This window comes from Choloepus didactylus, chromosome 7, assembly GCF_015220235.1.
Source record: "Choloepus didactylus isolate mChoDid1 chromosome 7, mChoDid1.pri, whole genome shotgun sequence".
Taxonomy (NCBI): domain Eukaryota; kingdom Metazoa; phylum Chordata; class Mammalia; order Pilosa; family Megalonychidae; genus Choloepus; species Choloepus didactylus.
The window spans coordinates 113,397,975-113,411,812 of record NC_051313.1 but is presented as its reverse complement, the minus strand read 5'-3'; the positions used below and the strand labels follow the sequence as shown (position 1 = coordinate 113,411,812).

Below are 13,838 nucleotides of genomic sequence, written 5' to 3'. Positions count from 1 at the left end.
CTTCCATCATACTTCCTTTCCTGTAGAGTGGTGCTGAGACTGCTGGGCATTTTGGGGATCTGACTGAGGGGGTGTTGAGTTGAGGACACATTTAGATTGGGTTTAGTGGGGTATATTTGCGTGGTTCACAGTCACATCCATGTTTAGGTTATTGCTGGTCATCCTGCCCACTTTGCCAGTCACCCAGTGCCATGACTTAAGGTGCAGGGCCAAGGCTGTGTTGCCATACGAGCATGTCCTGCAGAACCTGGCACAGGCAGGATGTGGGTCGTGGAGGAGAAGCTCAGTTTGGAATGCATGGAGCCAGAAGCTAATCTGTGGAAAAGTTTTTCAGTCATCAAAGGTGTGAACCTGTAAGAGGAGGATCCGTTCTCATCAGTGCCTGCTCAAAACAGAAGTTTGCTCTTGTCAGGAATATGCTCAGCAGTGCAGCATGTACAATTATAAATGCACCATTCTCTGTTCAGTGCAAAGAGTATTTAAGATTAGTTTAGGAAGGCTTGACATTTTCTGGAATCTGGCAGCTCGTACAGGAAAGAAGCTTGAAAACGTTTACCCCACACTTGACAACAGTTCTAAAAATTTACATGATTGCACCAGTAATGAGTTGTAAAGATGAAAGAAACTTTCTAAAATATCAATAATTCAAAACTATACTAGAGGAAAGATTAATTTTTCTATTCTCATACACTAAAATCATTATCATGTGAAAGGGTGATCAAAGACTACACAGCCAAAAAATGTAGGAACAGAGTGGTGCAAAGGTGTGTCAGAATCAGTGAAATTATCATGTTTTTGATGTGGATTTTTGTGATGTTTGAGTATTTGTCAAGATTTTTAAAATGTGTGATTTCTCGTGATTTCTCATTCTTCATATTCACTTTTGAACCTAATTTTGTAGTCATAATTTTTATTCGTTTTCTTAAACTGTTTATTCTCATTTATTCTTATTCTTAAATCGTATAAGCCTCAGGCCCCATAAAACGTGGGAGCAGTGGGGGTGTGAAGTGATCAGTTGGGGTCACGGTGTTGGTCCAAGGAGGCCGTGCACCCACGAGCTGAGTTCCCCGGCTGAGGAGGGGCACTTGTCTCCCAGTGTAAATCAACTATGCAGCCAAGCACCCTGTTTGGGTCAGCTGACAACACTTTCTTGATAAAGGAAGAGGTGTCCTGATTTATATTCTGGTGCTAACTGCTTACCTTGTCACCACCTGGCACTTTGAACAGCAGAGCACTGGCCTGAGAGAATGGATGAGAAATGGACAAGGGAGGGGTCATGATTTTAAAGCATCTCTGCAAGTTCTTTGACACTCCTCCCATCAAAATGTGGAGGCCCCTCCCTGTGAGCACTGTGAGTACCAGCCAGACTTGGTAACTTGCTTCTAATGAAGAAGTGATGCTTTGCAACTCTGAGGCTAGATCTAAAAGGTGATGACTTCCTCCTCGCTCTCTCTTGTGACTCGGGCCTCGAGAGTCCAGGGCCAGCGTGTAAGAAGTCTGGCTACCTTAAGCCACCATCCTGGAGAGGCCATGTGGAGAGACCAGACTGAGGCACTGAGGCACAGAGAGGCATGGGAGCCCAGCTGTTGGAGTCTTCCCAGCCCACGTACCAGATGCATGAGTGAGTACCACCCAGCCTCCAGCCTCGGAGCTGATGCTGACGCCCAGTGGAACAGAGATGAGCTGTCCCCACCGAGCCCTGACCAAATTGCAGATGTGTGAGCAAAGTAGATGTTGTTTGATGCCAGTAAGTTTTGGGGTAGTTTGTTCTGCAGCAGTGGAAAACTGAAACAGGAGATGCCCTAGGATTGCTGGGACTTTTGTGGCCCCATTTGAGCGATCGTGAAAAGTGAGATATGAAAAGCCACAAAGGAATGAATTCGTTTCCACACGGATCGCTGGTGTTTATTACCCACCTACCAAGAGCCAGGCCCTGTCTCTGGGGCTTTTCACACATTATCATAATTATTAATCCTCACGGTTCTAGGAAATACTACTGTTAGTTCCATTTGACAGATGAGAAAACTGAGGCTCAGAGTGAAGCCACATGTTGCCCAAGTAAGAAGTGAGCACCAACAGAACAAGGGCAAGACAACTATCGGTAACTGGTGGAAAAATCTTGTCAATGGAAGAAATACTGAGACTCTAGAGGCAGGCAGAGGCTATCCTTGAAGTTTGCCGTCAATCCCTAGCACAGTGAAAGAAGAGTGTGTTAGCAGGACGTCCGGCATTGAGAAGGGAAAGTGGTCGTCCCAGGTGCTCACACAAGTTCACTAGCAGCCTCAGGGACTTTCCCAAAAGTGGTCAGTTCCAGAAACCTGCTTGATGGTTCCCCAGAATCAGGCACTGGAAGTCCCAGGTCCGTTCTCCACCTTCCCTCATCTTCCTTGGCCATCAGTGCATCCTGCCCTCCTGGGGAAGGGGGTGTTCTCAGCCACTTCAGCCAACTCCTCACCCCCAGGTTCTAACCACTGCTGCCCCAGGGGTCCATCTCACTCGGAGAAAAGCCCAAAGTTCTGTAATGATCCACAGTGTCCCCCACCCCCACCTCAATACCCCTTCCCTTGTTCAGTCTGCTCACACAAGGCTCCCTCCTCGTGCTACTCCAACACCCAGCCATGCTGCAACTCGGGAGCCACGGTCTCTGTCCCTTACCCCCTCTGGGAAGCTTTCCTGGCCCCCCATTCCACCCTGCATGTCCTGCCTGCCACTCTCGGCCTCCTCCACGGGCACATCCCAGGCACCCCAGGCCCACCTATCACTCGTTTATGTTTTCTGGAATCTCAGCTCCTTGAGGCCTGGATGTGTGTCTGTTTTGTTCTTTTTGATCGTTGCTATGTCCCCAGCACTTAGAAAAGCAGGTGCTATACCCATGCATATTAAAGATGAGAGCAATGCAGGAATGTGGGATGGGCTAGGTGGGTGGTTTGTATCCACCTGGAGGGAAACGTCAGGTAAACCTCAGCTCTCTCTATATTTGGTTTTATCTTGTTCAACATTTATATCAACAAATTGTTGAAAACAAGTTGTCAGTTCTAGATGATCCAAAGCTGGGAGGGTTAGCTAACATGACAATACCTAAGTCAAGTTTCATAATGGCCTTGATATTAAGCACAGATGCTGGGTGAAAACCAACCGATGGAAGTTAACAAAGATAAATGTAAAGTTCTGAGTTTAAGTTCAGAAAAGAAATACTGTTGAATGGGAACACACATCTCCCTGATTTTTAAGTGTCAACAAGCTCAATATGAAGCCAAGGCCTGAGGTGGTGAAGGACCCTTAGAGTGCTGTCTTCAGTGTTCAGCTCATAGAGTCTCAGGCCCTACACACCACTGTCAGAGTCCACCTGGGGGCCGAGGCACCGTTGTGGGTGTCAGATCATGCTGGGGTGATGGGCGGTGGTGCAGGTGCTGGATGAGGGTGGCCAGGCAAGTGTGGGCAGCTGAGGGGGGTGTGCGCAAATCGGAGGAGACTGAGGGGTTATGACACCCACATTCATGTATGAGTGGGCTTGCTGTGTAGTAGAAGAAAGTCACCGGGACAGAGCTAAGAGCAGGAGAAATGAAAAGGGAAGTGGACCTGGGTTCAAGGTGACAGATTTTCTTCCCACCAAAAATGACACCAGATGAGGGTTGTGACAGGAGGGGTCTTCAGTGCACGGAATGCTGGGAAGACCTCAAAGGGCCCTCCACTCCAAGAAAGCACCATGGAGCTGTGGTGACAGCATGGACCAAGATTCCTCCTCCTGACCCAGCGTCCTACAGCAAGTTGGCCTCTCCAGGCCTGGCGTCTACGCGCGTAACCGCAGCTGTAACTGGACCCACACTGTCAGGACCTGTAGGGATTAAAAGAGCCAGTGCTAGTTTGCATGATGTTTCCTCCAACAGAGAGGTAGAGAAAGCTAGACAGAGGCCGGCTAAATACTTCCTCTGTAGCCCCGGGGCCTGCAGAGAGCAAGCTAGATGGTCCAGTGTGCATATGAGAACTGGGGACTGGGTGGCTGACCCCAGCCTCGGCTTCCTGTGTTTATCCCGGGAAAGGGGCTGTGTGGTGGGGGGGGGCAGCTGTGGAGAGAGTGGCGCTCAAACACAGGCACAGGAAGGCAGCTCTTTATTTCTAAAAGGAAACCCACAGCATTCTCACAAACATGGATTCAAGGGTTGGTTTTGAACACCGTATATTTGCCCACTTAGGTTGCTCTGCAAAATGAGGAAAGAGCCATGTCCTGTTCAGAAATGAATACACATTTCAAATAGTAACACTACCCTTTGGGCTTCAGAGTTTTGGAAAAAGCTCCTAGACTCCACAGATGTCTTAAAAGCGCTATCCCCACCCAGGCCTGGCATGGTCCCCACCCTTCTACAGCCAAGAGGCCAGAAAGAAAAGTGGGAGGGTCTACCAACTATTTACAGGTCCAGAAACCCCAAAGGCGGAGAAGGTTCAAGTTCTCTGGTGAATTCGGGAAATACACACGCTTGGCAAGGGCAACTCAGGCAGCTCGTGGGCTAAGACCCATGCACCATGGCCAGCCCTGAAGCGCTCCTGTCACCCCTGCCCAGCCCACTCTCCTCTCCTGCTTTTCCAAGCACTGCATGGGGAGATTCATGGCTTTTCTCGGCAGGTGCTGCCTCTTAGATGGTCCCTTCTGGAGCGGGACTCCGGGAACTGGAGTCGCCTCTGGGAGGGAGGCTGGGAGAAGTCCTTGGTGAGAGGCCAGACCACGAAGCCCTGGGTTCCTAGGCCTAGAGGATGTAATGTAACCTCACCCCCAGGCCACCTGGCAGAAAGAGCATTGATTCATTTTGCACTTGGAGAAGGCCTGAGTGGTCCTAGCCTGGTCAGTGGGGCTGTGTCCTCCCAGCTCTCATCTCCTACAGGCCACTTCTCAGCACTCACCATCCAGTGCCCTGCCCCAACCACCCTTCAGGTAGCTGTGGCAGTGGTAAGGGGCCCGGAAAGATCGTTGGCTTGGGCAGGTACGGGAAACATGGCCTGTAAAAGCCAGGGCTGGGGCGCTGTCCCCACCATCAGACCCTGGTGGGAGGAGGTGGAGCTGATAAACCCAGGAACTCTGGGGGGACCGGTGGAGGACAAGCCGGCCCCTGCCTCCCAGGCAGTAAGCAGATGCCAGCTTCCCCCAAAGACAGGCGACCTTGGACAGGCTGGGGCTGCCAGCCTTGTCGGGGCAGGATCTAACCTGAAGCTACGCAGGACTCGTGCTCTCAGTATCCCGGGGCCATACCCCTCTGGGGCTCATGTGGAGAGGAGGAGGCTAAGTATTTGGTGACCAGAAGGGCAGAATGTAATAGTCTATGTCACGAAGTTCCAGTGTCCATGGAAACCCAGGCCACAAGGCAGCATGGCTCTCTGCGCTGGGGTCCATGGGGCCTCTGCTCCAGGTAGGACAGACCATTTGTTCACTGGCTTCCAAAGGTGGCATTCTTCAGCTGTCAGAGCTGCAGTGACGGCCTCTGGGAAGAACCCTGAGGTCCTCTGCCCAGCAGAGACCACAGGGAGACAGATGTGGGGCTCTGGTCCTGCCTCCTCCACCCTCTCTGCTCCAGGGCTATAAATACTCAACGGATGCAAATGTAAATGCTCCAAGACATTTATCATAAATTACAGGAGGATGATTGTGAGTCTCTAGGCCATGAGGCCTCTGGGGGAATATTACAGTTCTTTAAAAGAAAGTAACCTGACAGGGCGGTTGGGCCCCTTTATGGCCTGGCTTGGCTGGGAGTGTGCTGGGCGCCCTGGGAGAGGCCGGGGTGTCAGGCAGAGGTGGGCATGGGGCCCTGGAGCTGGGGTCCTCCTGCAGGGTGAGGAGGGGCCAGGCATGATGGCCGAGCCACAGAGGAAGCCACTACCACCACCCAGGCTCCATGTCAGGAGTGACTCAGAGGAAACTCTGCCCCCCTGCTAGGTTGGAGCATTAGTCCATGAGCAGGTGTGACTTTTATACTTAAAAAAAAAAAAAAAAAAAAAAAAAAAGACTAAAGACAGAATAGCGATTTTTAAACAAGTGGGGGTGTAGGTGTGCTAGAGCAGAATCATCTGGGGGCTCTTCCAGGCTTTTCTATGCACCTGCCCCCACACAATCTGCACCCATACAATGGAGGCAAGAGGTCCCAGCTGCATTAGACCAGCAGAAAGTCTTTGGAGCTGCCCTCATAGGCACAGGATGGGGGCGCTCCAGTCATCTGAGCAATTTCCCATGTCTGCAGGGGTGAAGCCCAGGAGCTTGGGAGGGCCCGGTGTCTCAGCTTCTCGTGCCAGCCAAGTGGGAAGCAGCAGAATCGCCAAGGCCTCTCTCAGCCCCCCAAAACCCTGCTCTGGGTGGGGCTGGGATACAATTGGAAGCTGGTCCACCTCACAGTCAAACCCTTCTGGTCACCTTTATCACTTCTCTGAACAGCCAGGACCTCATGATCCATGATCCAGGTATGAATGGATCAACTTCAAGGAGAAATGGGAACAGCTCTAGTTAACCTGCTTGCCATCCAAACCTTGTTCCTTCCCCTCTTCCAGAAACTCCTGAGCAAACACCAGGCACAGGATGACTTTTAATTTAATATTATAATAATAAAAACCATGGTGGTTCAGAACCACGAACTGCATTTTAAATTCCTAGGGCCACTAATGAGTACTGAACTCCTGCTGGAACTGTTGTCAGGATAGATATACAGAATCGATGGCTGCAGCCGCAAAAATAAATGGAGCATGGCCTAGGCCTGCTACAGCCACAGCTGCCTGGCCTGCTAATCTGTCCACCACTGCATCAGAGGAAGTTGCCACCCGCACAGAAGACAAGATTAAAATAACACTGAAAAGCAAACCCTAACGAGGAAAAACTCCTGGAAGGAGACAAATTTAATTTTCTTTTCCTCTTTTTGACACCTTTCTTTCCTTTAATTGAAGTCCATGATGGGGAATGTGCCATTTCTTTATTACCAAGTGGCCTTGGCACAAAGGATGCTCTGCTTTTTATCGTAGATTATACCTTCCTTTTTTTCCCCTCTGGCATTACAATTTTGTTATCTTCTAAATTAAAAAAAAAGGTGAAGTTGACTGGGTTGGAGCCGTTTGCAGAGCAGTGTGACAACTGGGGTGACAGCTTAACTACTGAGCAATTTTTTGCACAATTCGAAAACTCATTTTTTTTTTTTGTTTGAGGAATCAGTCTAACAAACACATCCCAACTCTGCTGAAAATAATTTCTTTTCTCAACTCTTCTAGGAATGAAAGACTTTTAATGTATTTGCCGGGAATTGACACTTCATTTAATAAGATTAAAAAAGTGACAATTTAAAAGAGCAATTGAGAAGAGTTCCACATCCATCATGGGCTCGCAGTTCTAACTAAAATCAGAAGAAAAACAGAAAAAGCACAGAGAATAGGGGAAACCTATGTGTGTGTGTGGGGGGGGGGGCATTTTGTTCTTATGGCTGTTTCAAGTCCAAAGTGCTCGGCAGCCAGCCCCACCTTTTAGGGTTGCCGTGGGCAGGGTGGCCTCCCCTGGCTTTGCCCAGGAGATGCTGGAAGGTGACTTTGAAGGTTTTTCACAAAAGCCCTGACCAGTCAAGTTTTCTTTCCACTCTCCCAACCTGCTCTGAAGTGAAGGGCGGGGGCTCTGGCACTGCTCTGTGTCTTGACCATGGTGGTGGTTACACAGGTGTTTCACCTGGAGGGCCAGGGGACACAGGCCTCACCTCAGAGCAGACCATCCATGAGCAGGGGCTGGGTCTTCACTGTGTCACCCCCAGGGCTGTTCCAGTAGTGGGAGGTGGTCCCCTGTCTCCCCCCCCTCGCCACACAGTGGCCCCCTGGCTGCCTGCCAGCCCGTCTTACCTGCACTCACCTTTAGCTCTGTTGGTCCCACCCAGTTCACGTGGCCCCGGGGAAGAAGTCCTCTGCAGGAGCAGCCAGGGTCTCGGAACCGGAGGTAACCACACCAGGTTTCGCCGAGTGACTTCTAGCCAGGGGAGGCCGCCCCAGGGCACCCAGCAGGGTTGGGACGGCCGGATGGCCAGGAGGGCAGCGCTGCCCACAGCTGTGCTGGGGGAGGGGCACGGGAAAGCCCATGGTGCAAGACCCCTGCCCTCAGCCCTCCACGCTGACATTTGTTTTGATCACTGCCCTATTTTCCTGTTCTTTTTGTTTTATCTGATAAATGACATCTAGAAAGCTGGAGGAGAGGAAGGGAGAGAAACCCCATTTTCTCAGGCCAGACATCAGGGCAGAGATCTGGAAGGTGCATAAACTAAAGAAAATTCACAGGGAAAGGGGAGGGAGGAGGACGCCATCCAACTCCAGCGCAGAGCTGGTCTTGATGCTTCCTTCAGATGTGAAAGCGTGAAAGCCAGCCGCTGACCCCGCATTTCACCCCTGCCTGGGAGGGCCGTATGTGGCTTGTGGGGCTGACAGGCCTGGTGGCATCATCTCTTCCCATCTAGCTTCTTTACTGGCCCACCTCCCATTTCCTCAAGTCCAGGCCCAGGGGCTTCTCTCTGGACAGGTTAATGTTTCAAAAGAGGCCCTTATGTAGATACTTTCAAAATCTTTGGACTCCACTCTTGAAGTGACTTCTCTGGGTGACTTCTGTCCCCCATCTAGGCAGTGGATGCACTGTTGATGCAGTGCTGAGTGGACGGGAAGTGCCTGTGCGAACTGGCACCTGGGGCGGTGGAGGCAGGAGCCCAGGCAGGGGGCGGCCAGCACCGTGGGGGAGCAGCAGCACCGTTTGCTGAGGAGTCTCATGTTCTGAACCGCCTGGCACCTCCTCAGGGCTCCACATGCACCAAACAACAGGAAAGTGAATGGAGATCAGGGGCTGGGCCCAGGAGTGGGCGGAGAGGGGCCAGACACAGGCCTCGCCGAGGTGACGGGAATCGGCAGTGAGAACTGCTGGCCTCCGTCCAGACCACCACTGCTGGGACCCAGTGGCTTCTCTGCCCCTGGCACAATCCATGTCTCTGCCTTGGGGACCCTCTGCTTCTGCTGACCTGTTTTCCCATGTCATGAAACTGCTCCTACCCTACTATCCTCCTATTTCAATACTGGTGGAGCACGGCTAGCTGACCCACTGGCTCCTTCAACACCCCCAACTGATGTTTTTAAGACACCAGAAAGAGAGCTCCCTAACCCCACACCCCTCCTCTAAGTGGGGTCATATGACTGGCAGAGTCTCGAAATGACTTCTCTCCAAGCAGATACTCCAGCAACAATGACTAGCAGCTGCTGTGCCGCTCAGGAAGGCTCAGGAAGGCTCAGGAAGGCTGATTAGGGCAGTGGGAGAAGTCAAGAGATAAGCAAAAAATGCAGACAGTAATCTGATTAAGTTACAAAGGGTAGCTGATACCGGAATGGAAATTACTAAGGAGATAAAAACAGAGCCACATCAAGCTACAATAGTCAAATGAGATCATTTTGATGATGAGTAGGAGAAAAGCTTCTTATAACTGCATGTTTTTCAATCCCCAGTTAAGTACCATGGTCCGAGAGAAAACCCAGCGACCCGTAAGGCCCACTTCGCACCCGCGACCTGCGCGGGGGGAGGCCCTGCTCTGCCTGGGGTGGACAAGGGCGGTGCCCGGGCAGTGAACTGCAAACACCTGTATCCACCTACTTCTGAACAGTGACTTAGCAGGTGGCCTAAGGATTTCCTCATCAGCCTCCCAAACTTAAAAGCACCTGCCCATTCTGGATACATTTCAAGAATGACAGGTTAATAACTCAGCAACTCGAGTGATTATTAACTCCAGTGTCCACAGACTGATTTGCTTGTGTGTTTTGCTGAACTTCCTCACAGGAGTTTCTGTGTCAGACCAGGTGCCATGATGAGCTGCATCTGTGTCTCGTTTAGCAGCCACCCTCTACCCCATGCTTAACCGCTCACAGCGAAGGAAGAATTACAGCGTCAAAAGGGATTAAAACAAGTGATTTGCCATTTGAGCATTTCAAAAAGACCTGGAACACCTATGATTCAGCAAATGGAGAATAACTAAAAGAAATAAAAAATCATTTAGTTGCCAGGGCAATATGTTCCATAAAAGTAAACACTCTACCGAAACCCATTTCCTAAAGGGAGCCTCCTGGTAATAAAGGCCTAATGTATCTCCTTCCATGCTAGTGTTCACAGGCCACTTTTGTATTCCAGCGCGGGCCTATTACTTCCTTCTGCTCCCTTGGCCTGGGTTAGATTAGAGAGGTAGGGTGTTAATGGTGGACTTGATGAAGACTGAAGACCCATTTTCTCCCCCTGGAGACCAGCCTGATTTGAACAAATGGAGGAGAACGAAGCAGTCCCTTTCTGTCCTTGGGAGAAAACCTGTTCTGTGTCTGTTTCTCTCAGCCAGGCCTGCTCCACTCTGGAAGTGGGGGGAGAGGGTGGCCAACAAAGATCCCTGCTCAAGAAAAACACAACATCCTGCTGCCATGGGGTCCACCCAAGTCCCTCCACATCTGCCGCCTCCTTTATTGGTGCTGCCGGCCTGGGGGGCGCGAGGAGGACGCTGGGCTGGGTGGAAATGAGCTGCCGCTGGGGGCCTGCAGGGCACGTGGGTCGAGCGGCTGACCGGCCAGTGTGGGGTCCCCTAATTCCTCGCCATTTTCCTCCTTCTGGCCGCTCTGCTGCTCCGGACACTCAAAGTGGACACAGTGGAACACCTGGGAGAGAAGGAGGAGACCCAGTGAGTGACAACAGGTCAGCGTGCGACCCAGGAGCTGCCACGCGTTAGAGGACACTGTCTGGCCCTGCTTTGGGGTGGGGGTACCACACGAGAGAAAGTCCCTCCCGCGTCCCCTCCCTGCCTGTCATGGCATCTAGAAGGTTGTAAACATTTTTGATCAGTCAGAATAAAGATAGATGGGATGATAAGCTGAAAGTTACAGATAACATGACATGGATTCCTGTGAAATGTTCTCACTGGATTATTCTATTTTTTGTTATTTTTATCCCATGGACATTTTTTTTCTTTAAGATTTTATTTTTCCATTTGGCAGTTGGGGTAAGAGTCAACAGGGAATGACTGTGGTGATGGTTGCACAATTCTATGAATATACTAAACAACATTGTATGCTTTAAATGGGTGAATTGTATGCTATGTGAGTTATTTCTCAATAAAGCTGTTTTGTATTTTTAAAAAGACAACAGGGTATTACCCCAGGAGAGGAACATCTTAAAAATGTTCCCTCAAGGACCCAGGCTTGTCAACGGGGTCCAAAAGAGCTCCCTTCCAGCCTTCCTGTGCGCTCAGGTCAGGAAGGAGGAAGGAAAAGGAGCTCCTGAGGGTTACTTTCCTCCCTCTGGCCCTCAGGGTCCTCCTAGACCCCACTGGGCAGCAGTGCTGGGGCGGGGCCTGCAACCAAATACAGCTCGGACCAGCCTGGAGGAGGCATCCCCACCCTGCCCCCAGCCAGGTAAATGTGGACGCTCAGTACAGTGCTGCCACCAGGCAGATATAGCCCAACACTGACCAGAAGCAGCAAATATGGGCAAGCCCTGGCCCTGACCTTAGGAACACCCCATATGGCTGGGGGAGGTGAGACTAACACGCATGGCACCAAACAGAAGGTGACTGTTGAGCTGTGAGCTGTGGGGGTTCAGAAGAGAAGGGCTCATCGAAGCCTGTGTTGGAGGCAGGATTTCAGGGACCCGGTCCACACCCCTCCCGGTGCACACATGGGGAGCCCCCCCCTGCTGAGTAACAGCCCGGTGCTCCCTCAAGCTGGGTGCCTGTCAGTTCTTTGATGGGAGAATCACATCCTCTGCAGGGGTGGTCTGTCTGGGGTGTGCACATCTTTCCAAGGAGCTGGCAGTTCTAAGGGAATCGACTTCCAGATCCTCAAATTCTGTATTTTCTGTATTTTCAGTCCAAGAACATGCCTGAATTCACAACAGCCTCCTCCCACTTCACAAAAGGAAGATGCCTCACCCGTCTCCCCCTTTTGCCACAGTGTGTGGCTCTGGAGCATACAGACTCCCTCATGCCAAGATCTGGGGCCCACCCAAAATGGTTCGCTGGCCTGTATTTTACACACTTCCGTTAGCGTGAGGCTTGGGCCAGAGTGAGAGGTTCTGAATTGAGAATACCTGGAGTGGATGATTGATGCTGATTTTTTTTTTAACTTTTTATTTTGAGATAATTTCAAACTTACAGAACAGTTGCAAGAATAATACGAACCCTATACAGAGAATTCCAACATACCATCCCTCCCAGACACCGAGGTCCACCAACTTGAAGATTTTGCCACCTCTGTCATATCATTCTATCCTCTATCTATCTATCTATCTATCTATCTATCTATCTATGTATCTATCTATCTTCTGAACATTTGAGAGCAAGTTGCACACATCATACTCCTTGGGCACCTAATACTTCCATGTACACTTCCTACAGACAAGGATATTCACTTACATAACCATCTTAAGTGCAGTTATCAAGTACAAGAAATTTAACATTGGTATAAAGCTTACAGTCTATATTCCAATTTTTTTATGTTGCAATAATGTCCTTTTGAGCCTTATCCTCTCCATTCTTAGATCCTATCCAGTATCATGTATTACATTTAATTGTTATCTCTTTAATTTCTTTTTTTTAACTGTAGAAATGATGTGGATTCTTTATAATTGTTCCAGAATTATCAAAAATTTGCAAGATACACTGTCTAAAACCTGTGGACAAAATTGTTCCATAGTTACTTTAAGTTTTGGTGTGCCGTATTCAATGAAGTAGTTAAAATCTATTTCACCAAAACATGTCATAAAATTTATTTCTAATAATTAGTCAATTCTTATCTTCTTCCACCTTGTAAAATGTTTATTTTCTTTTGTCATGTCATATTAAAAAAAATTGTACTTAAACTTATGAAAAATTTTACATCTCAACTTAAAATGTTCAAAGGATTAAGTTTTTTTCCTCAAAGCTCTTTTAGGGGCTATGCAAACAAAAAATGTTTGAAGGGAGGACATTTTGGGGTTAAAGAAGTGTCCCAGGCAAGAGGAATAATAGAAGAGAAGACCCTGGGGCCGAAAGACTGGGTCTGAGGAGGGGGGAGGGGCACAACACCAACAAAGCAAGGAGCTGGGAGTGGGTCTGAGAGCCAGGAGAAAAGGGCAGGCCAGTGGAGGGGGCCAGTGAGGGCTTTGGGCAGGAGCACAAAGGATCTGCTCATTCACTAAACGATGCGAGTGCTCCCCCCAATTGCTCCCCCGCCTGCACATCAGATGAACAACTAAGATCCTGGCCCCACGGCGCTGGCATGAATGGGTGGTAGCAGGCTCCTGGGGAAATTAATCTGGCAAGAAGATGCCAGGGGAATTGGGGACAGAGGGCCCTGGATGGAGGCGATCAACTTAGGCCAACACTGTCATGTGGGAGAGGGGCTGACAGCCTTGACAGGATGGCCACAGAGACCAAGAGGAAGTAATGCTGCATGACGTGCTCAAAGAGAAAATTATATGGACCTTGGCTAGAGGTGCAGTGTAAAGAAGTGGGGCAAATCCAAGAGAGCTCAAGAGCTGCAGGCTGAGACATGTTGGCTGGGGGGCGGCTGCACAGGCTGACTGTGGGCTCTGGAGAGGCCTGGCATTGGTGGATTCCAGCGAGAGGGTGAAGCTCCAGCACGGGCTAAGGTCATAAGGTTGGCGGCAGAGAGAGAGCAGATGGGCCTCTGCTGGAGTGGATTTAGGGTGGGCTTCGGTTCCTGAGGGCTCTGATGGTGCAAGATGGTCTCAGAGAAACGGGTGTGCTGGGTCGGTGATGTGACAGAAACTGGGAGGGAGTGGGTGGGGGACCAGGTGACCACCAGTGACCAGGAGGGCTGGATTCTGAGCACCC

At 50.2% G+C, this 13,838-nt stretch overlaps 2 protein-coding genes across 3 annotated transcripts in view; one reads left to right on the top strand and one right to left on the bottom strand.

Annotated features, from left to right (window-relative positions):
- The window catches only part of ZFAND3 (zinc finger AN1-type containing 3), a 448,733-nt gene that overhangs the window by 428,682 nt on the left and 6,213 nt on the right, over positions 1–13,838 (top strand). Inside the window, exon 7 of one of the 2 annotated variants that reach the window (XM_037843176.1) lies at positions 9,481–12,385. The exons of the other annotated variant lie outside the window; for it this stretch is intronic. The gene's annotated coding sequence lies outside the window, so the exon portion shown is untranslated. Of the gene's footprint in view, positions 1–9,480; positions 12,386–13,838 lie in introns of those variants that run through there. 2 annotated transcript variants of the gene reach the window in all.
- BTBD9 (BTB domain containing 9) overlaps positions 8,950–13,838 on the bottom strand; it is a 495,371-nt gene continuing 490,482 nt past the window's right edge. The window contains exon 11 of the mRNA XM_037843174.1: positions 8,950–10,665. Coding sequence (XP_037699102.1) covers positions 10,474–10,665 — 192 coding nt within the window. The 3' untranslated portion in view covers positions 8,950–10,473. The remainder of the gene's footprint in view (positions 10,666–13,838) is intronic.